At 39.0% G+C, this 21,299-nt stretch overlaps 1 protein-coding gene across 1 annotated transcript in view; it reads right to left on the bottom strand.

Annotated features, from left to right (window-relative positions):
• map3k5 (mitogen-activated protein kinase kinase kinase 5) overlaps window positions 1-21,299 on the bottom strand; it is an 88,803-nt gene that overhangs the window by 41,295 nt on the left and 26,209 nt on the right. The window contains exons 2-7 of the mRNA XM_024291114.2: window positions 19,597-19,736; window positions 15,142-15,165; window positions 9,975-10,168; window positions 9,318-9,486; window positions 7,440-7,546; window positions 1,545-1,715 (exon numbers count right to left, since the gene is read on the bottom strand). Coding sequence (XP_024146882.1) covers window positions 1,545-1,715; window positions 7,440-7,546; window positions 9,318-9,486; window positions 9,975-10,168; window positions 15,142-15,165; window positions 19,597-19,736 — 805 coding nt within the window. The remainder of the gene's footprint in view (window positions 1-1,544; window positions 1,716-7,439; window positions 7,547-9,317; window positions 9,487-9,974; window positions 10,169-15,141; window positions 15,166-19,596; window positions 19,737-21,299) is intronic.

Raw genomic sequence — 21,299 nt, forward strand, 5'->3', positions numbered from 1 at the left:
GTATTTCTGATGAAAACTATTAATTTTGTCATTCTTGTTTTCATAATTAATGTAGAACTGTTAAATTGTTAAACTGTTAAATTCCACAATTTTTTCCTTAAAAAAAGGCCACATATTAATTTACGATAAATCGCGAGTTAACTCAGGACAATGCGATTAATCGCGATTAAACATTTTAATCGCCTGACAGCTCTAGTTTATTTTAATCTGATCCAGTTCACATACTGTAAATGTATCAGTGAAATAATGAGATTGTTAATATCATCCAGTGTTACATGGATTCTCTAAAGGAGAAGTTCTAACTAAAATGTTCAGATCATTAACATTGTAAACATTGTTCTGCTTCTCCTGGAGGACGTTTCAGTTTGGACACTAGGTGGTGATCATGCTAAAGCGGTACACTTTTTTCTAGAAGAATGAAGAAAGAATGAGCAAAAACTGTGTTTTAGACCACAAATGGTAACATTAAAAATATTTTCTTAACCCTTCCTCTCTCTTTGTCATGTTTACATTAAAAGTGGGTCATCTGGACCCCACAAGACAGTGCGCTGAACTCTTTTTTATCATTGATTTTTGAGTTTCACTAATGTCCATGGCAGACATAAAATCCTGTCCACCTTTGTCCACATTTGTCATGGAAGGAATCACATCAATATGGAGTCATCTGGACCCCAAAGAGAGCGGGAGGGTTTTAAGAATGTTTAGGTCGACCGAGTGTTAGCATTAGCAGTACTATGGGAAATTCCATTAAATGGTAGCATCAAGCTAGCAGACTTTAGCTTTATGTTAGATAGATTTATATTCTAATGAATTGACTATTGATCTATAAAGCTTAAATCGATTCAAATCGATTAATTAATTTTTATCAGCCCAGCCCTACAAGATTGTTTTGAGTTTATGTCTACAGTGTTAACATAAAACTTCATAAAACGAAAAAACGAGGGGTGCTGGATATTTGACATCATCTGATTTGTTCATTTTTTCCAAATGTAAATGGGTGGATTTGGAAATCTGGCATCTGATATTTAATTTTTTTGTTTTTCATTGCAGATAATCACCGGTTCCTTTACATTTTAGAGTAAATTATACATTTGTGGAGTCAAATACATGCTTTTGTTTCTTTTGTGAATGTCTGCAGATTTTCAAATACCTCATCATGTGGTTGTAGGCGCTCTGATGTGTTTAACAATAGACAACAATAGTCAGAAAAGAATAAATGCTAATGAATATTGTCTGAAGTTATCTAATGGTTTTTGTTATTGTGCTTATTTTGATCTTTTGTACTTTAAGTGCCTTTGAGCATCCCATTGTGTGAAAATGTTAACGGATGTCATGTTTATCTTTTCTTCCCAGTTTTATTTAAATCAATCTAAAGCCGGAAGCACAAAAACAAAATAAACCATCCCCACTTCCTCCTCCCATCAGCTGTTTTCAGCTTAGACTGAGGAACTGAACTGCTAATGTGGTAAACCCTCAGTGCTTGTTTTAACCAGTGATTGGATGAGTGGAGAGTTTATCTACATAAACCCCACTCGCGTTCTCACCAGAACATGCTGCTGTCTCTGCTCTGAGTGTCCGTGAAGTGAGACTCCAGGAACATGTCCTTGTAGATCCGGCCCACCAGACAGTAGATGTCTGAGGCGACCTGCTCGTCTCCGTCCACCAGGGGCAGCATTATGTCCAGGGCTTTCTGCCTGTCTCCTGGAAGGTTCCTCCTGTTCTCACACACAGGAAAACAGAAACAAAAGATGAAATGAGACAATATCCACTCTGATCTGTTCTGGTTTGAAGAAAAGTGAACTCAAACAGCTTTAGGGACGGCTTTGTTAGAGAAAACTGAAAACGGCTCTTTATAGTTCCAGTATTATAGTCACTGCAATCTGGTGCAGAAAAACCAATCAACCGTTGGTCTGTTTGAAACAAATTGGGGTTTTTGTTTGTTTGTTAGGTGGGGATTTTCTTACTTTGGACGTGACTACACTGCAAAACTAAATGCTGCTGTAACAGCATCATTTTGGCAGATTGTTTGGTCTCCTGCCAAATTAAACAAAATCAAGCTAAAGCATTAGACACAACTGCTCTTAGAGCTGTCTGTGGGGGAAAAATGAGCACAGCTGCACAAAAAAAGTATCATCTGCATAGAAATGGTTTATAGAATTGGTTTTATTCATAGTCGATTTATCAAAAGAACCCCAACATTGAGCCCCTACGCCTTTGGTAAGTAATGAAATTGATGCCAACACAAAAAAGTAGATCGCTTCTTGGGAAGCCTTAGGGGATAGATGTTCATGCACATTTGTGGGCATGCTGCGAGTGACGGGTTATAGGAAGCAAACGACATGTAAGGGTAAATGTTGGTGAGAGACAGGAGGGTTGTATAGATTTGTATGTGCAGCATTTGTACGGAGCCAATACTCATAACTTACTAATGACCAAGAGTGTGGCATAAGGGGGACCTTACAGCAGTATTAGCCTTGAAAATACTTCACGACACACTTACGGACAAGTCCCTTAAGGTGGGCACACGAGCTTCAAGGGAACAAGACACACCAGCACTCCGCTTAAGATGCAGCTGCTGCTCTCTATGACCCTCTACAGACCCAAAACCTACAGCACCCGTACAGGTGTGGCCAATGCATAAAGTATCATCTGCATAGAATTCAAGGTCGATTAATTTGAATCACATGAACCCCAACATTGAACCCTGAGGGAGACCTTTGGTAAGTAATGAGATTGATGGATTTGCTGTGGTCATGATGAGTACTGTTTCTTTTACCATTTCATTCTAAATTCTGTTAATGTACATAACTCATGATGTAACACAAGCAGGAATGGTTCGTGGCTTATTAGTGCATTTGCTGCTCAGGGTGTAACGCTTAGATCAAGACTGCCCATCCCTGATCCTTGACATTAAAGTCTCTGCCCTACTTGTTGCTCATTAACTGGATCAGGGGATTTCAGATTCTGATTGACTGAACACAGCAGTGGAGGGTGAGGTGCAAACCCAGTAGAGTGGTAGATTTTGAGGACAAGGAGTGGGTAGGTTTATAATTAGTCAAGCATTAATCCCTCAAAATTACTGTACACTTGTTGATATACTGGCACAATAAGATGGGACATCATTTTTTTATATAAAATTACACGTGCAGAAAGAAAAAGTCAGACTTTTTGCAGTCAAATACAGAAAGAGGAGCAGTATGTTCCAGATGTCTGAGAGCAGTTTGTTCATCGACTGTTCTGGAGTCGAGATGGGAGGCAGACACATGTCAGTTTGATTATGACTTGTATTTAACAAGTGCCGTGAGGCGTCATTTCAGGTATGCAGTGCTGCATGGGAACATTAACACCACCTAAGAGGAAATACGGATTCAAATCTTTCTAATGAGCAACGGGAACACTTTGTCTTCACATTAAAAGTGAGAAAACAAACAATCAGAATTGAGTAATAGTCATTGATAATAATTCCAGTCTATGGACTTTCCAGTTTAGTGTTCTAGCCAGCTAATTTCACTTGTTTCATAAATCAGTTAATCAGTTATTTAAAAGATACAATCTTGCAGTAAAAACTAAATGTTTACAAGATATTTCTTTTTTAAGCCCCACACTGTACATTCCTTCAGAAGTCATAAATGTTGTAGTTCCTCCAATGACCACTGGAGGCTGGCTTCAGAATGAGCAGTTTTCCGTCTACCAATGTGCTAAAAAGTCGATTTAACACCAAAAATACAAATATTCATGATGTGGTTGTAAAGATATTTGATATTTTTATGCTTATTTTTGTTGTTTAGAATCCTGCGGGTGACGCCAGATTATTTGTGTATTGTATGCAGGGTTTACACTGTGTTTGATCTGTTTAGGACAAACCACCTTATTCTAAATTTTTAGCAAACATTTTAAACAATATTGCACGGTGTGAACAAACAACAGAGGACTCCGGACTCTAAACGACCTATTGCAGAATTTGTACGTTCTCATAAATGCTGCTCTCCGGGGCACGAAGGTTAAATACAACGCAGGAGCCGACTGTTATTACCATGGAGACTGTCGGGAGGAAAGAGCTCACAGGGCTGCAGGACCTGCCCTTTTATCACACAGCTCTCCATTTCCATTTTTTTTCCTTTCTGTAAATATTCAGCCCAGAGCTGATGTGTGACAGACGGTGCTTATCGCTCAAACATGTTAATGCCCGAGGCTGAAGCCACTCCACATTAGGCAAAAATATGTCTGTGTGCTCGAAACAGTTACACTAATAACCACTACAGCCTCACTTTGAACAAAAGATGTCTCGACTTTTAAACAAAATCTATTTCATCAAATGTATTATTAATTATTTATCCAACTGAACAATTGAAGAAACAATTATTTAAACATTTTAAAACTGTTGATTAAATATTAGCTTTAGTTCTTCATTCTTATGTCTAAACGTGTAATGATGAACTGGTTTGTGTTCGGCTGGAATTCTATGAGACCAAATCTTTCATAAATCAGAACAGAGCTGTAAAAGTAAAAACCTGGAGCAAGATTTGTGAGATTAGCACCACTTTGCACCAAGACTCTTCCAACTGAGTCCACCAGTATGAAGTAGACAGTCCAGTGTGAACACCATATGCTGAAAGTGTGTTCAAAAATGGTCTGTTTAGGACGATCTTGAATGTCACACACGCCTGGTGTGTATGCTGCTCAAAAACCCCTCTATGTCCTATTGAAGGTTCTTTCTAAGGCTCCATCAAATCCAACATAAATTTATAAAACGTAAGTGGGGTGAGGCACAGCCTTGAAGTTTGTTGTACAATAGAGTGTCATCAGCATAAGAGTAAACAATTAAAGTTATTAAAAGCTAAATTCAATGGTTCTACATAAAAAACATCAACTAAAAACAAAAAATAAAACCAAAAGAAACCCAAGGAAGTGTCAATGTCTTCTTTGGATTGTGTATCTTACAATAGTAGCCTCTGTGTTTGTTTAAAAAAAAAAAGGCTCCAATAGCATTTCAGAAAACACGTAAAAGGTAAACTGAGTTTATTTGTCAGTAAAATACAGAATGGTTTTGCATTTACAGCCACAAAATGTAGGTAACAACATGGGTAGGATGTACCCGGCTTTTGTCCAACCATTGCTGGGATAGGCTCCAGCAACCACGCACCCCTGACGGGGATTTAGCGCATTTGAAAAATGGATAGATGGATGGGTACTATCAATAACCAAATTTAAAACAGACTTTTCAGTGAGTCTACAGGTGTTTGTTCTGGTTTTTAAAACTGAACATCATGTTCAACTTGAGTTGCTAATTTAACCCTTTAACTCCCTGCTCAACCAAATGTTGGGGCAAATTTAGAAGACATGTTTTTAAAAATACTAATTGTGTATAACTCCCCATGTTACGGAGGCCCCAAAGGGACATAAAAAAATTGTTGAAAGTAAAAAACATTTTTTTCCCAAAAATTGAAGTAGTACTGTGTTTTTTCTAGTTACTAACTGGTGCACACCAGATAGTAACTAGAAAAAAAATTATACTTCTTATATTATACTTATAATTCTGTCACTAACCAGAACATTTTTATTTCGAAAAATTGGGAAAAAAGTCTGGATAGTAACTGGTGTGCACCAGATAGCAAATTTTACTGAACCCCAATGTATTTTTAGAAAAAATAAATACATTTCACTTCAACTGTTTTTTTTTACTTCAATGTCCCTTTAGGGGGAATAAGCAGCAGGGAAAACAAATATTTTTTGAATAGTTAAAGGGTTAAGTAAATCCATTGTAATGGCGAGCTATGTAAGGGATAATACCCGACGAAGTGTGCGTTATGAGAAATTAACGCACGTTGCGGAAGCAACCGTTCTCCGCTTCGTGTCGGACGGTCCACACCCAGCAGCCAATCAGAATCGAGTATTCACCCGGACCATGGTATAAAAATCACATAATATAGTCCAGTAAATTTAAATAGTTTTCTTTTCCATGCAATTTGGCATCTAAGATCAACCTCATATTATTCACATTTATTGAATCTTAAAAAAAACTCTTTCATTAGAAACAATAACATTTAGACAGATTTTGAATTTAGAAAGATTTTAGATCAAACCAAAATTTGAACAATGTGAAACTTCACGAATACGTTTCATTTCCACACTTTGTGCCCACCTTTACTGCGTCTATGTGTCTGACAGAACTACGACCCATTACTTCATCCCTACAACAACAGAAGCCAGAGACCAACCCTGTTTACCAGAGACACCTTCCTTCCATTGGTTCTGCTGCTTAAACTGACCTCACAAGATGTTTCTGCAGCTCCGGCTCACAAACACAACATTGCTATCAAAGCCAGATTGCAATGCACGGGAGTCTTGGCAGAAAACGTTTTCCATTTGTTGCCAAATTACAGAGCAGCATGCTTTACTGCTGACTGAGGCAGCTGCACGCTGAAAACCGCAGGAAGTTTACAGGGAAAGCAGCTGGTGTGAGACCGGCAGCCAAAACCTCCTGTGTGCTTCATCTGTTTCAGTCCACAGCGTGATAAAAACAGCATTTTAGCTGAAGAAAAGAGAAGTTTGGGGAAATGCTATATTAAGACTTAGGGGTTTTACTGCTGCTGTGCACATTTAAATTATGCCAAATGCTAGAACAAAAAATTAAGGTGCAAATTAAACTAAAATATAGAGATTTGACCAAATTCAAATCTGCATTCTGATGCTTTTAAACCCATCAGAAGTGTAGATTTTTGTGTCGTTTGCAGAAAGGTTTAATAGGATTTGGCTTTGGAAAGATTGGGGAAAAAACAGATAATTAAAACCTAAAGTGTAAATATGGCAGTAAATCTGTATTCAAGGTGTATATACCCAACATAAACTAATCACCATCTACGGTCACACCCATTTGTCCATTTTGGAACAGCGGGGTTGAGCAGTGTAAACTGGTCAATAGGGGCATCCCACTTTATCTTCATCTCTACAGTTTGTTTAGATACTAAAACACGATCGCACTCTTCAATCGCAGTGTTTTATTGTGAAAAATTGGTTATATTTTGGAAATAAACCAGATTTTCTCATGTATCTTGACGGAACTTCTTGCCAGAATTGACACGGTTCGGAAGCGAACTTATATAATCCCACGCCGACTCGACCATAGTCGAGCCCTTCAGGTGTTTATCATAAGCATTAATCTCAGTTGTAAAATGAGACTATTTTAAATCTCAGTAAACATCTTCAAACTGGGAGTCTTGGTGCTTCCTTTGGTGTCAATGTTGGCTCATTTTAATAGAAATGACCCACCTTGTGGATAGAGACTAAAAATGCATCAGTAGATATTTTTCTTATTGCATTTCAGACATGAATGAATAAAATGGTTTTAGGATTTTGCAGAACCTTCCAAACTGGACCATTTTCCTAACAGACATGGAAACGTGGATCATCAAAACGCATCTGGCTCACTACCGTCTTACCGGTTCAGAGCGAAGGCGTAGTTAAACTTCACATGGGGATGTGCCATGGGGTCGAAGGTCGGAAGCTTTTCCAGAGTCTCAACCAGCTTCACGATGGATTCGTAGTCCTGGACAGGAAGAGGAGAAGATGTCATGAAACTCTTCTACGGGCGTTCATAAGAGCACCGATAGAAGTTTAAAAGGAGGCTTCACATGTGCTTTTCTCATGCCTCCTCATGAACTTACAAGGTTATGGTTCTTCAAGTTTGTAAAATGTTTCTGAGATCCTCAACACTTTTGGTTAAATGGTTGATGAAACTTTTCAAGCTATTAGAGATGATTTTTACCAATTATATCATCAACGTCATGAGCCACGTACCCAGTGATTACCAGCCCTAAAGAACAGGCTTCAGAGGTCAATAGGGGATTCTAAATGTGTGTGACTGTCTAGGGTGTACCCCACCATGACCCAATAGTGGGTGGGATAGGCTCCAGCAGCATATACTTTATATTGTATGGATCAAATCCCTGAGGCCAAAAGAGATTATTGGGTTAAAAAAACAGATAGGTGGAGCGAGCTGTCCCGGCGTTAAGTAAAGGGCAAGGAAAGACATTTTAAATCACTCATTCCATTATTTGGGAGCGGCTGACCTGACTAGCCCCTGAGTCCGATGATAACACCTATTGTGAAGCTAACAAAAGTCCCTTTTGGTGCATTCGCACTAAAGGTGGCTTTTTGCTCAAGGTAAAGACGCAATCTCCCGCGGCACGATTTTGGTGGCGGGCGCAGCGAGGTTGACGCAGCACGTTAACCAATCAGAGACTCAGCTTTGGGCAGGTGGTGTTTTCAGTGACTAGATCAAAGAGTACAGAAATCAATATAGCGGCGCAATGCGAGGATTTTCACACTGAACTTCCGTACATTCTCTTAACCCACTTGGTCCGTGGGTTTACCGGAGACTGTCTGGTTACTGTTGAGTGAAGGCGGGATACTCCCAGGACGGGTCGCCAGCCTGTCACAGAGCCCATGAAACAAAAGAGCCCAGCCTGCTATGGTAGCCAGCCGCCCAGAGGACAGAATAGCGAGATCTAACGCACAGGGTCCAGCATCGCACAGAGGGGCGGAGCTGCCGTTGTAGCGTGACGGCAGCTACTGTGACTCCACTGTCTCTGCCTGGCTCTATCAGTGGAACTCCACTAGCTGCAAGGTATTCAGCTATCGGTTAGCTACGAGTTATCTGTGAGCGACGGGTGCCCAGTTCCATGAGCTTATGATTTTTGTTTTCTTACGTTGTTGAAGACAATAATAAAAAGTTTTATTTTCATTTCTCCCCTCTCAGGTTAAAGCTCAGACTGGGCCACAGACTGAAGTACCGTTTGAAATGTCAGTCAGCTCCACTGCAGGAGTGCAGCTCTCTGCACCGAGAGAGACTCTGGAGGAAATGATCTGGTGAACTCGGACACGGCCACGTGCTCGCCGGTGTCTCTGTAGAGCTCTCCAAAACATAGAAACACGAACTACTCGCTCAACATTATCCATGTTTCCATGATGTGGTCAACTTAAGAAGTTCTTCTGCGATTTGTGCGAGGCGGCAGACACGAATTTGACGCCTCGCTGCGTTCGGTGTGAAAGCACCATTAAAATGAATCCAGCTTGTGAGACGCAAAACATCAGTGTGTTGTTTAAGAGCATGTTCTGTCCAGTAAGAACCAGCAGCACCTTCAGTAAAGCAGCTGATGCTGCCACACAAAGATATTTGCTTCAAATAAAGGAAAGTGGGTTACTTCTAGGTCTAACCCAATCTGTGTTTGAAAGTTTGATCCTGGACCACTTCCTTTACCCAATAAACACTGATCGTCTGTGCTGCTGGAGGCTTGAGTCGAGACGTCTGTTCCCACCTGGATGTCCCTGTAGGTCAGCAGCAGATTGATGACCACGTCCACAGAAAGACACTCCACGTTGTCCAGCCGCTGCTGGATGCGGCTCAGCTCGGCTGCCAGCTCCACGCCGCTGTACAGCTCCCGGGCTTTTCGGATCTCGTTCAGAATCGTCTCACGAAAGTACTGACTACAGGAGGAGAAAAAAAAAAGTTTGTTATTTATGAACAAAGCAATTACCAGCTGATGAAAATATCTGTTTAGGTGTGGATCTCCACGAGGAGCGATTGTAATGTTCACACACTTTATTGAGAGCTGTTGTGTAATTGCTGGTAATTCTCGGCTGAGAAGCGATTTCTTTTTGTTCCACATGAGCGTTGAGAGCTGGGATTTACAAACGCTTCACTTGGAACTCCAAAACAATAATTACAGATTGAATTTGCTTTAATGTGATGTTTTATGACTGATGGAAACAAACAAATGTGTCTTATTGTTCGACTGAAGTAAAACCATTTACACGGACTTCTTTATTTCATTTTAAAACTGTCAAGAAGAGGATGTTAAAATGTCAACATCCGTTCTATTGTACGTGGTGCTGAACTACCAGATGTTACAGAGCTGTGTGCCTCGGTTGGAGAACGGGTCAAAGTGAAAAGCAGAGTTGTGTGTTTCTCTCACTGGGAGTTGGCCTCGGACACCCGCAGCAGCTGGATGAAGCGGTCCAGCAGCGGCATGCAGATAGGCCCCAGCAGCATCTCAAAGCTGGGCTGCATCAGCTCGGTCAGGCCCTTCATCAGGCTGCTGTCGCAGCAGTACACCTTGTTGTGGGGCGTGACCATGTAGGGAATGAAGGAGTAGTTAGCCGAGCATGTCTGTGGACAAAGACAGGAACAGCTTCAGATGCTGAGGCTCAAACTCTCTCCATTTCAAGTCAAACATCTGATTTATGTTGATCTTCACGTGGAGCAGGAAGTGACTTACAACGATTGATTAAGGCTGGGTTGAAAATAATTGATTTGAATCAATATTAGCTTCACAGATCAATAGTAGATTAATAAAAATAGAAATTGATTGAGCAAATAAAGCTAAAGTCCACTAGCTTGATGCTAGCGTTTAATGGAAGTTCCCATACGATGCTAATGATAACGCTTAGTCGAGGTAAACATACATATAAGGAAATATTTTTTAAAATAACTTTTCGTGGTCTAAAGCACCGTTTTTCAATCTTTCTTTGTTTATTCTTCCTGAAAACGTCTAATGCTTTAGTGTGATCTCCACCTAGTGGTCAAACTGAAACGTCCTCCAGGAGAAGCAGAACAATGTTTCCAATGTTAATGATCTGAACATTTTAGTTAGAACTTCTCCTTTAGAGAATCCATGTAACACTGGATGATATTAACAATCTCATTATTTCACTGATACATTTACAGTATGTGAACTGGATCAGATTCATATAAATATATATATATATATATATATATTCATAACATATAGTACATTATTAATGTATTTCTTAACAAATGTGTAAACTCAAAATTATAATGAATTGAATTGAGTGGATCGAAAGAATCAAAGAAAATCAGAGATTTGACTAAGACTTGTTGTCCAAGACCTAAAACTACAGATTTAAAGGCTGGCATTTCCATGTGACAAACACAATATAACCAAAAGTATTGTGTCACTCCTCTAAATGATCAGAATCAGGTGTCCTGATCTCTTGTCCACATAGAAGATCAAGTACTCAGACATGCAGCCTGTTTTTACAAATGCCAATACTTTTGGTAATATTGTGTAAGACCTGAGATTTGACTTGGACCCGTTTAGCAGGAGTTAAGACTTGACTTTGATATGTGATCCAAGACCTGGTACTAAATAAACAACCAGAGGTTTAAAAATTATACATGACTTAGAACTAGGAGTTCAAGTCAGATAAATGACCAGATCTGGACTTTCAACCACAGAATTTACCAATTACATTATGGATTCAATAATATAACGTAACCGCGGACACTAAAATTGACTAGAACATTGTATTTACCCGTTACCAGCGTCTTTGCTATATGGCCAAAATTCCAAAATTTGGGAATCAAAATGTTGAGAATCAACTAGGACTCGTGAATAGAGATTTAACAAAAACTTGTGATTGATTTTATGATTTTATGCGACCAAAAAACTTCCAAATGACACAAACGTGAGTGGTGTCCCCAGACAAGGACGTAATAGAAAAAACTCAAAGCTTGACACAGACTCAGGACCTAAAATACGTGTGATCAAAGACTTGATGTGTACATTCAAGTCTCTGTGGAGAACACAATAGTGTCTTAACATAGCATTGACTTCAATAGGACCGTTTTTTTGAATTAAACTTAACTGCTTGACTGTGTTGGGTATATTGGTGGTAAAAGAGTTCATTTTAAACAATGATTTGATTTGTATTGTAAGTTGTGGTTGTATAAAACCATGTTTCAAGTTAATCAATTTATTTCATTGTAAAACATCTTTTGATACTTTGGGTTGAATGTATTCATAACTTCCCTGAATCCAGTTGGATTGTAGGAAAAGAAATGATCGATTAAATGCAGTAAATGAACCAGAGAAACAAAACCTAAAATCTCTAACATCTCTAGCATGTCAAAGGAACTGGAGAAAACAGTGGCGCTTTCAATGCTGGCAGAGAAAAAGGGGAAGTGGAACGCGGGCGGTTTGGAGCAATGACAGCCATTTGTGAATAACGACTTCCTCCTGTGCAGCGGCGGTTCGAGACATCGACGACCGCTGCAGCGGCAAATGCAACTCTTTCAAAAAGAAACCTCAGATTTTTGTTTCTGGCGGAGCCTCAAAGGATTGCTAAATGCTGCCTCTATGTTTAGCTCCTCTTTGAGTGCAGCGTGTCGTCACGGAGATCACATGATAGCTTTGTTTTCTATTTTTCAGGACAGGCTGACCCGACAGGTGACTTGTGTCTGAGCTCAGGCATATGTGAGGAGTTGAAATCACGGGGATCATGTGAGTCAGCCGTTCAGTTCGGTTGACTCATCCGTCCATCTGTAAGGAATGTGAGAGAGAAGAATTTCTAAGCTTCAGATCCACATCACCGATCTGAGCTTTCTTTGTTTTGGTTTCTAAGTCTGCAGCTGAACGAGAGAATGCTTAGAGGAAAGCTGTAATGGAAATAGACTGAAGTTAAATTCTTTTGCATCCTCACACAAGCTGCATCAGAGTCACTTCCTGTTTGAAAACAATACATTTATCTTTAGACCGTGGATGTGCAGCTTCCTGTTGAGTTATTAGCTTCAGCTCTGCTTCAACTGCAGCTTGATTAGTTTGGTCCCCTGCCATCCCTCTGACAGCCTGGAATTAACTAGAAAGCTTTTTCAGTGTCACGCCCAGCAGACACCTGCTAGAGCCAAATTGTAAAGCAGAGGGGGTTCCGCAGGTGCAAGAACGCTAAATATGGACCAATATTTATTGCATTTATAAGACAGCAGAGAGTAAAGGTTTGGGCTGTAAGGCGTTCAGAAAAAATCTTTAATATGTAAAAGTTGAGAAATAAACACAATCCATCTTAAGTATGTTTAATCTACTTTGTGATTAACTTAAATCATTTCTTAACATTTAAAGTTAAAGCAGACTTGCTTTTTACACAAGCAGGTGATGTTATCCAAACAACATTAAGTATGCTTATCTCTAAAACACGTATTAATGGAAACTATGGTTGGGTCAAATTTGATGAATATTAAAAAAGGGGGTAAAGGAGATCACTGTGACAAATGAACCACTGGCTCCAAAATGTCTTAACTGGACATTTTCTAGCAATTGTCCAGATGACCCCACCCCTAATGTCAACATATCTAGGATAGCGGAAGGGTTGCAAACCTAGACAAATGCCAAATTAGCAGAAAAAGCTAGCACATTTCTAAAATACTAGCTCAACTCAGAATTAACTTAAAAAATGAAATAAATGGCAAGCTAGTCAAAGAAGCTAGCACATTACTAAAATACCTGCTTGTCTCAGAATTAATTATTGAAACCTAAATAAATGCCTAACCAGCCAAAAAGCATGCATGTGGCTAAAATACTAGCTTAACTCAGAATTAGCTTTCTAAGACATCAATAAATGCCAAATTAGCCAAAAAAAAAACAGCATGCTGCTAAAATACTAGCTTAACTCAGAATTCGCTTTCAAAACTTAAATAAATGCTAAACTAGCCAAAAAAGCTACCATGTTGCTAACATATTAGCTTAACTCAGAATTAACTCCTAAAACCGAAATAAATTTTACACTAGCCAAAAAAGATAGCATGTTGTTAAAATGCTAGCTTAACTCAGAATTAGCTCTTAAAGGCTTGATAAATGCTAAACTTGCCAAAAGAGCTAGCTCGTTGCTAAAATACTAGCTTAATTCAGATTTCTCTCTCAAAACCTAAATAAATGCTAAACTAGCCCATAAAGCTACCATGTTGCTAAAATATTAGCTTAACTCAAAATTAATTCCTAAAACCTAAATACATTTTACACTAGCCAAAAAAGATAGCATGTTGTTAAAATGCTAGCTTAACTCAGAATTAGCTCTTAAAGGCTTGATAAATGCTAAACTTGCCAAAAGAGCTAGCACGTTGCTAAAATACTTAAAACTTCCCAATCCCAACTACATTGGATGGTCAGAGCCTCTTTTTTTTCTCTCCTATGCACTAAAGTTCAAGATATTGTCTCACTCTATTATCAATATCAATAACAGCTACAAGCTTTTTCAAACTGTATTTGTTTGTCTACTCCTGATTCACAATGACTTAAATAAATAAATGCTCAGAAACACAGATTTCTTTTTAAATATTTGTCCTGCATCATCAGAAAATTGCCAAAAGAACATGTTAAAACTCCATGTTCACTGTAGAAAGGTCTTTAAAGCTTCAGCATGTAAGTGTTTGTGAGTTCTTTAACACTTACATGCTGTAGGTGCAACAGAAGAATATGTTTCTAAGATAAAATGAGCATCCCACACAGCACAGAGTGTACTAAAAGAGTCAAAAAAACAATAATTTATAGTGCTGTGTCTGCAGCACACAGGTGCACGCAGGTACCAGTGCAGAGTGAACCAAGTGGAAGTGCCTTGATAGAAGCAGGAAGAACAGAGAACAAAAGAGGGTGAGATCATGAAGTGACATGCGTGAGCTCTGGATAATCAGCTCTCCTCACACGCTGGCAGTCAGAGCGGAGCGTTTCATGCCGCTACGACCACTCTCAATAGCCACTTAAGAGGGCTCCGTCTTTCTTCTGACGGCTGCACAACCTGCTCTTTTCCCTCTTATTAATGAGCCAAGAAGAAGAAGTAGCTCGCAGTTTTTAAATTAGTCCCAATTTAACCCCCGTTAGATGTAAAAATTGTCTGAAAACGTCCTGTCAAATGTTTGCATCTACCTCAACATTATCTCTATTTGCATCTCTGCACAAAGCGGTTTTATCTGCGCCTCTGAAAGTCTGATAGCAGATCTGCTTCAGCAGTTTGATCAGGTTTTGTTGATTCTGAGTCATCCTGAGCCGGATCTCCTCCATCGACTGATTTGAATGCTGCTCGGTTTTTGCTTCTTTTTTTTAATGCATGTGCAGAATCGGATGACAAATTCAGCAAACCACAGATTGACAGTAGAAGCCATTTACATGTTGCATGCGACCAAATATTTATCACAGCTTCTGGAGTGCAGCACAAGAGAAAGGCCTTTGTAACCCTGAGAGGAGAAGCATAAGGTGCAGAACTGCCTGCACAGTTTGTGAGAAGGCATATTCTTTGCACCGTATAATAAGTGCGATTGTGAGCAAATGTGTGAAAAGCCTTTTTTGTACTTACAGTGTTCTTCTGGCAAATGATCTCCTGCAAGAAGAGCAAAGAAAAATGCATTTAGGTGCAGAACATTCAGACTATCACAACTACTGATGCTAGGAAAACAACACTGTTTGATTTGAAGGTATTTTATCAAGATGAATAGGTTTCAATGCTGGTTTGAAACATGTTTTGTCTTTAGTGATCATATTTTGGCAAAAACAAGTTATTTTTATTTGCTTGTTTCAATGTAGGTCACTTGAATGTCAGCTAGTTTTCTTTAGTATGTAAACAAACCAGGTCATGACCTCTGTCAGCTTCATGTTGTCTTTCTAAAACCAAGGTCATGCTGTTGCAGGGCCAAGACAAAACTCAATAGAATGGTCTCTACCGAGGAGGACGTAAGCCTCGTGTTATCCTAGGTACGTTGATGTTGGGAGTGGGCTCATCTGGACCCTTTTTTTAAAGGATTTTTTCACCGGTGTCCGTGGCAGACATGAAATCCTGTCCACCTTCATCCACATTTGTCACAGTATGGAGAACACGACAACGTAAGGCTTGGGTCATCTGGACCCCATAAGATAGCTCAAACTCAACTTCCAGTTTAAGGTGAAAATAGACTAGTGAAGAGCTTGAAATGGAACAAACTAGAGTTTAAGGATGTAAGAGGTTGAAAACAAAGGTACAAATATCTAAAACTGACTACATTTCAGAATAAGACAGAAGGTTCTTACCATGGAACACAAACAGATTAATAATGAAAATAATTAAATAATGAAAAGTGGGACCAAATCCGTGTTACAGGAGGCGGCAAGCCATCAGAATGGAGCTGGACCATCCAATCAATTTCCACTAGTGCTGCCACAAACAATTATTTTATATGTCTAAAAACTAGTCATATGACATTACCTGTGATAATGCTAGTGTGAATGTTGTAAGCGGAATTTGGCCGCTGAAGATGCTAGAGCTGACAGCTGAAATTACTGAAGCTAAAAGCTGAAAACGCTGAAACTGATAACCAGCTGTAATATAACTTAAGTGCCAAATTACCATAAACACCTGAAAAAAATCTAAGTTAGCCAAAACAGCTAGCCTGCAGCTGAAATATTACATAAACACCAAAATAGCCTAAAATACCAAAAAAAATCCTAAATTAGCCAAAAAAGGAAGCATGTGGCTCAAACACTAACTAAACTCCAAAATAGCCTAAAAAAACAAAAAAAATTCTATTATTTGCCAAAATAGCTAGCATGTGGCCGAAATATTAGCTAAACTCTAAATTAGCAAAAAAAAAACCCTGAAAAAATCCAAAATTAGCCAAAATAGCTAAAATGTAGCTAAAATATTACCTAAACTCCAAATTAGCCTAAAAACTGAAAAAAATACTAAATTGGCCAAAATAGCTAGCATGTAGCTGAAATATTAGCCAAAATCTAAAATAGCCAGAAAAACAGAAAAAATCATAAATTAGCCAAAAATATTAGCTAAGCTCCAAAATAGCCTAAAAAACCTTAATAAATGTCAAAATAGTCCAAAAAGCTAGCAGAATGCTAATATAACTTTCAACCTTACTACAATCCGAGTCCATATAATAAAAGTAACGGCTAATCGACTATTAAATTAGTCGTCGATTATTTTAATAGTCGATTAGTCGTCGATTATTTGACTTATCGAGGCAGCTCTAATTTCCACACCCAATTTTTTCCAATTCAGGTTCATGGGGTTGGGTAAAGGTGGGGTACTTCCTGGAGTGTTCATGAGTTTATCCCACACAGACATAGAACATGCTTCCTCTAACGAGAACTGAAGAAGTATAAACAGTTTGGTTGCAGGTACGTCTGCCTTAAGAAAGGCTGTAAGGGTACTTGAGCATAATAAATATTACCAGTGACACAAAGGAATTCAGAACGTCTAGTCAGATGGGTGGATCTATGGTAGTCCATGTGGCCACATGATGGGTAACCTCAGGTTCCATCAGAGGAGGGCGTCTGTCGCCTGGAGTCATTTATGACATTGAACACACACTGAACGGGGCTAAGAATGCTGTGTTTGTTCAAAAACAAGCCTCCTCTGAAGGTTGACAGGACTATCAGCAGGTTCAGGGCTGCAGCGGTGATAAGACTCCTGTCCTTACGCTGTGAGGAACCACAAGACTTCACTGTAGTTACATTCGTTCATGCGGTAAACAAGCTTTTTATGCTGTTCAATCCAGAAAAACTGGCCTTGTAAAGTATTCTAGCACAGACATTTCACTAAATACTAATATGTGATAAGGAATTACCTGAAGGACACAATGTTCATTCAAAACAAACCAATATGAAAGAAAAAAAAATGTTTTACTCTACTTTATAAAAGACCTGCTGTAAACCTTGTGCTATCCTTGGTACGTTGACATTGGAGGTGGGGTCATCTGGACCCCACATGACAGCGCCCTGAACTTTTTTTTTTCCAATGATTTCTGATTTTCATTGGTGTCTGTGGCAGACATGAAATCCTGTCCACCTTCATCCACATTTGTCATGGGATGGATAACACGTCAACGTAAGGGTTGGGTCATCTGGACCCCATTAGATAGCACTAGGGTTAAAACATGCAAAAAGAGACCTCGTCAACAGCAGCATCTAAATAACAGATGCTCTGTGGCATTCCAGTCCTTTACCCCATCAGTCAGCTGATTCTGACGTGGGGAAAGCGACTTTTCATATCGGTTTTGTTTCGACCCCGGGTCCTGGTTGAGTTGGAGGCTCCACCCTCTGGATAGACCTGGTCAGTCCCACAGAGGGTATAAAAGCTGCTGGGAGTCGTGACGTCGCTCTCTCCCACCTGGCAGATAAAGCTTGTCGTGACTTTTATTCGAGCCGGTCGTGACAACTTGGGGTGCGAGAGGTCCCGGACGAGCCCCCAAGTTGTCACGACAAGTTAGTCATGACAAACAAGAGGGAGACTGGGTAAGGCTTAGCAAAAGGTTTATTTTAATTTATATCTAACCCACTTATTGTCAAAGTTAAGGCCCGAGGGCCGGATCCGGCCCTCCAGATCATTTTATTTTATTATTATTAATGGCCCGATGTTATCTTGAGCTTATTTCTAACCTGTATAGTTTTAAATATATTTTTATGGAGAGTAAAATATTGAAAGTTATTTAAGGTTTAAGTAGATTTATTCTGGAATAATATTCCTGTCTTTAATATTTATAATTATGTTAAAAAGTTAAGGTTTTAAAGTTTGAAGAATGTGCATTCTACTAGCTTTTTTAACTATTTTGGCATTTATTAAGATTGTTTTAGACTATTTTGGAGTTTAGCTAATGTTTGCAGCTACGTGCTAGCTGTTATGGCTAACGTAGGGTTTTTGTTTTTTTAGGCCAATTTGTCATTTAGCTAATGTTTTAGCTGGCCATCGGTTTCAGCATCTTCAGCGGCCAAATTCAGATTACAGCATTCACACTAGCACTATCACAGATAATGTTATATATCTGGTTCATAATTATGTTACAAAGTTATAGTTTTAAAGTTTTTAAAATGTAGTTTTAGAGTGTTCCATAAATGTTTATCCTGTTCAGCCCGCGACCATAAGGTGTGTTTTGGATTTTGGCCCCACCCCTGATCTAACTAATCTAAATCTGTCAATAAAGGTAGATGGGTTGGTAAGGCTGCAGCTTCATCTGGTAAAAAGGGGAAGCACACACAAAGGCACACAGGCCTGGAAGAGCGAAGACCGGGGTCGTAGCAGCTTTGCACCGATGTGTAACACATTACAAAGTGTTGCACATCATCACAAAGCTGCTTTTCTCTGCTTCAGAATCAGCTGGAATGACATGAATAAATGGTGAGATGGTGTTCATGGTTTGAATCATGAGAATGTCATTAATGTCTTGTTATGAGAACATGCTAGACCCGTGGTTCTAATCCAGCTGAGTATTAGTGGAAGTCCTTTACAGACTCAGGAGACAACTGGACGTGTTTGCTATCCGTCTACCGAGCTGCCACACCCCAACTTTCAGGTGGTTCTGAGGTGTTGATGCAAACAACGGCTCAAGCCACCTAATCTATTTCATGTTAACCAGACTTTAAGTGGAAGAGAATTCTGTTTCAACTCAATTGTTTTTGCAGTAATAAGACATAAAGTGATTTAATGCTGAAATGATTGAGCCTCCATTATAGTGCTGAGTGGCACAGACTGTTCTGGGCGCTCGGTCGTACATGGGAATAAAAATAAATGCAGGCGCTGCTGGATTCAGAGCCATCTTCCCATTAAAAATGTGTTTAACCTCCTCTGTGTCAATCTGGCGGAACAGCCAACATCCTCTCACATCATAATTCACAAAAGCTTCCCTTAAAACCCCATTAAATTTATGAGTCGCTACTACCAAATCACATTTCAGCTGGCCTTCTCCTAAATATAGCCTTCCATCACTATGAACGGCAGTGATTTTGTAGAGTGTGTGATTAGAAGGTGGTCCTGGTTCGGGCTCGTACCTACCTGCAGCGACTGGAGGGAGTCGGCGTTAGTGTCACAGTACAGGATGATGTTGTTGGCCATGCTGAAGCTCTCTCTGACGCCCAGGTGGTAGAAGAGGGAGGGCTGTCGGAAGGCGTCGCTCATCTCCACCACAGCGATGTCTGGTGAGGAGAGAAGGAACTTTAGAGCAGATGTTCAGATCACTTTGATTTTCCTCTTTTCTGTCTGGATACAACAATACAAGATATTTTCTCAAATACTTGACAATATCACAAATGTTTCCGTGATCCCACAGGCATTACTTGAGTAAACAGAGAATTAAGGTAGTTGAAAGAAAGTCGAAAGGATAAATCCTAATAAAAACGTTTTTGTGTTCTCTTGATATTTACTATAAACATGTTTTAAAGATCAATGTTTAAGTTTGGGGTTTGTCTTAACATGACTTTGGTTATTTCCCATCAGCCCCTAAAATGTCTCAGTTTTGATTTAGGACTTTTAAACATTTTGTGATGTCACCAGATCAGAGCTTGTGATTGCAATTAACATCCTTAAAAATGTTTATTTAAAACCAAATAAACAAATGATTGTATTGTGATGAGAAACAAAGGCTGCAGAGAACTAGTTCCATTCAGAACTGTAAAACAATTCCTGTCCAAGAGGAAGATGAACCATTAGAGTCAGTGAGATCAGAGACGAGGGAAAAGGACAAATAACTGGTTTGTAAGTAAAATGTAAGAACTCAAAAGCAAAATGTAATCAAATTATCCTGTAATGTAAAAAAAAATTGCTGGCAGAGACAAAAGTATCAAAATTGTAGAATTAAAGACCCCCTCTAATAACAGTTGTTTTAACATGTCTTTGTAGCACTTGTTATTTTTTGCTATGCTAATATTAGTTTGGGCTTGTGAGGGGTCTGTGTACTAGCAGGAGAGAGTGTAAACAAAGGAATGATGGGATATCATTGCAGGGTTACTTCCACACCACAACTTAGGTGAATTTCTGATGAACTCCAGTCGTTCTGGAGCAAGACTTTTAGATTTTCTCTAAAAATGGTATAATCATAAAAAGACCACAATTTTAAAATAGATCAAAACACAGTTGGAGTGGGACTTTAAGGTATGATGTGGATTAAGTTTTATTCATTAACAAATAGAGAGAAAAAACAAAGTAAGGTCAAATTAGGAATATGGCATTACCTGCAATAATGTTAGTGTGAATGCTGAGGCTGGAAGTGGCCACTGAAGATACCAGAGCTGATAGCTGAAAATGCTCAAACTGATAGCTAGCTAAAAATGCTTTTTGGCAAAACAGCTAGCATTGTGTTGAAATGTTAGCTAAACACAAATTTAGCCTAAAAAAACTGGAAAAATATCTAAATTAGCCAAAACAGCTAGCATAATGCTAAAGTATTAGCTAAACTCAAAATTAGCCTAAAAAATAGAAAAATGTCCAAAATAGCCAAAACATCTAGCATAATTCTGAAATACTAGCTAAATTTCAAATTAGCCTAAAAAAATGGAACAATGTTCAAATTAGCCAAAACAGCTAGCATATTGTTAAAAGGTTAGCTAAACTCAAAATTAGCCTAAAAAAACAGAAAAATGTTAAATTTGACAAAACAGCTAACATAATGCTAAAAGATAACTAGATTTGCAATTCCTGAAGAAATTGCGTCTGATTGCTGAAAGCAATAGCGCTTTGAAGCATTTTACAGCCGCAAGTGT

This window comes from Oryzias melastigma, linkage group LG24 (assembly GCF_002922805.2).
Source record: "Oryzias melastigma strain HK-1 linkage group LG24, ASM292280v2, whole genome shotgun sequence".
In the NCBI taxonomy this organism is placed as follows: Eukaryota; Metazoa; Chordata; class Actinopteri; order Beloniformes; family Adrianichthyidae; genus Oryzias; species Oryzias melastigma.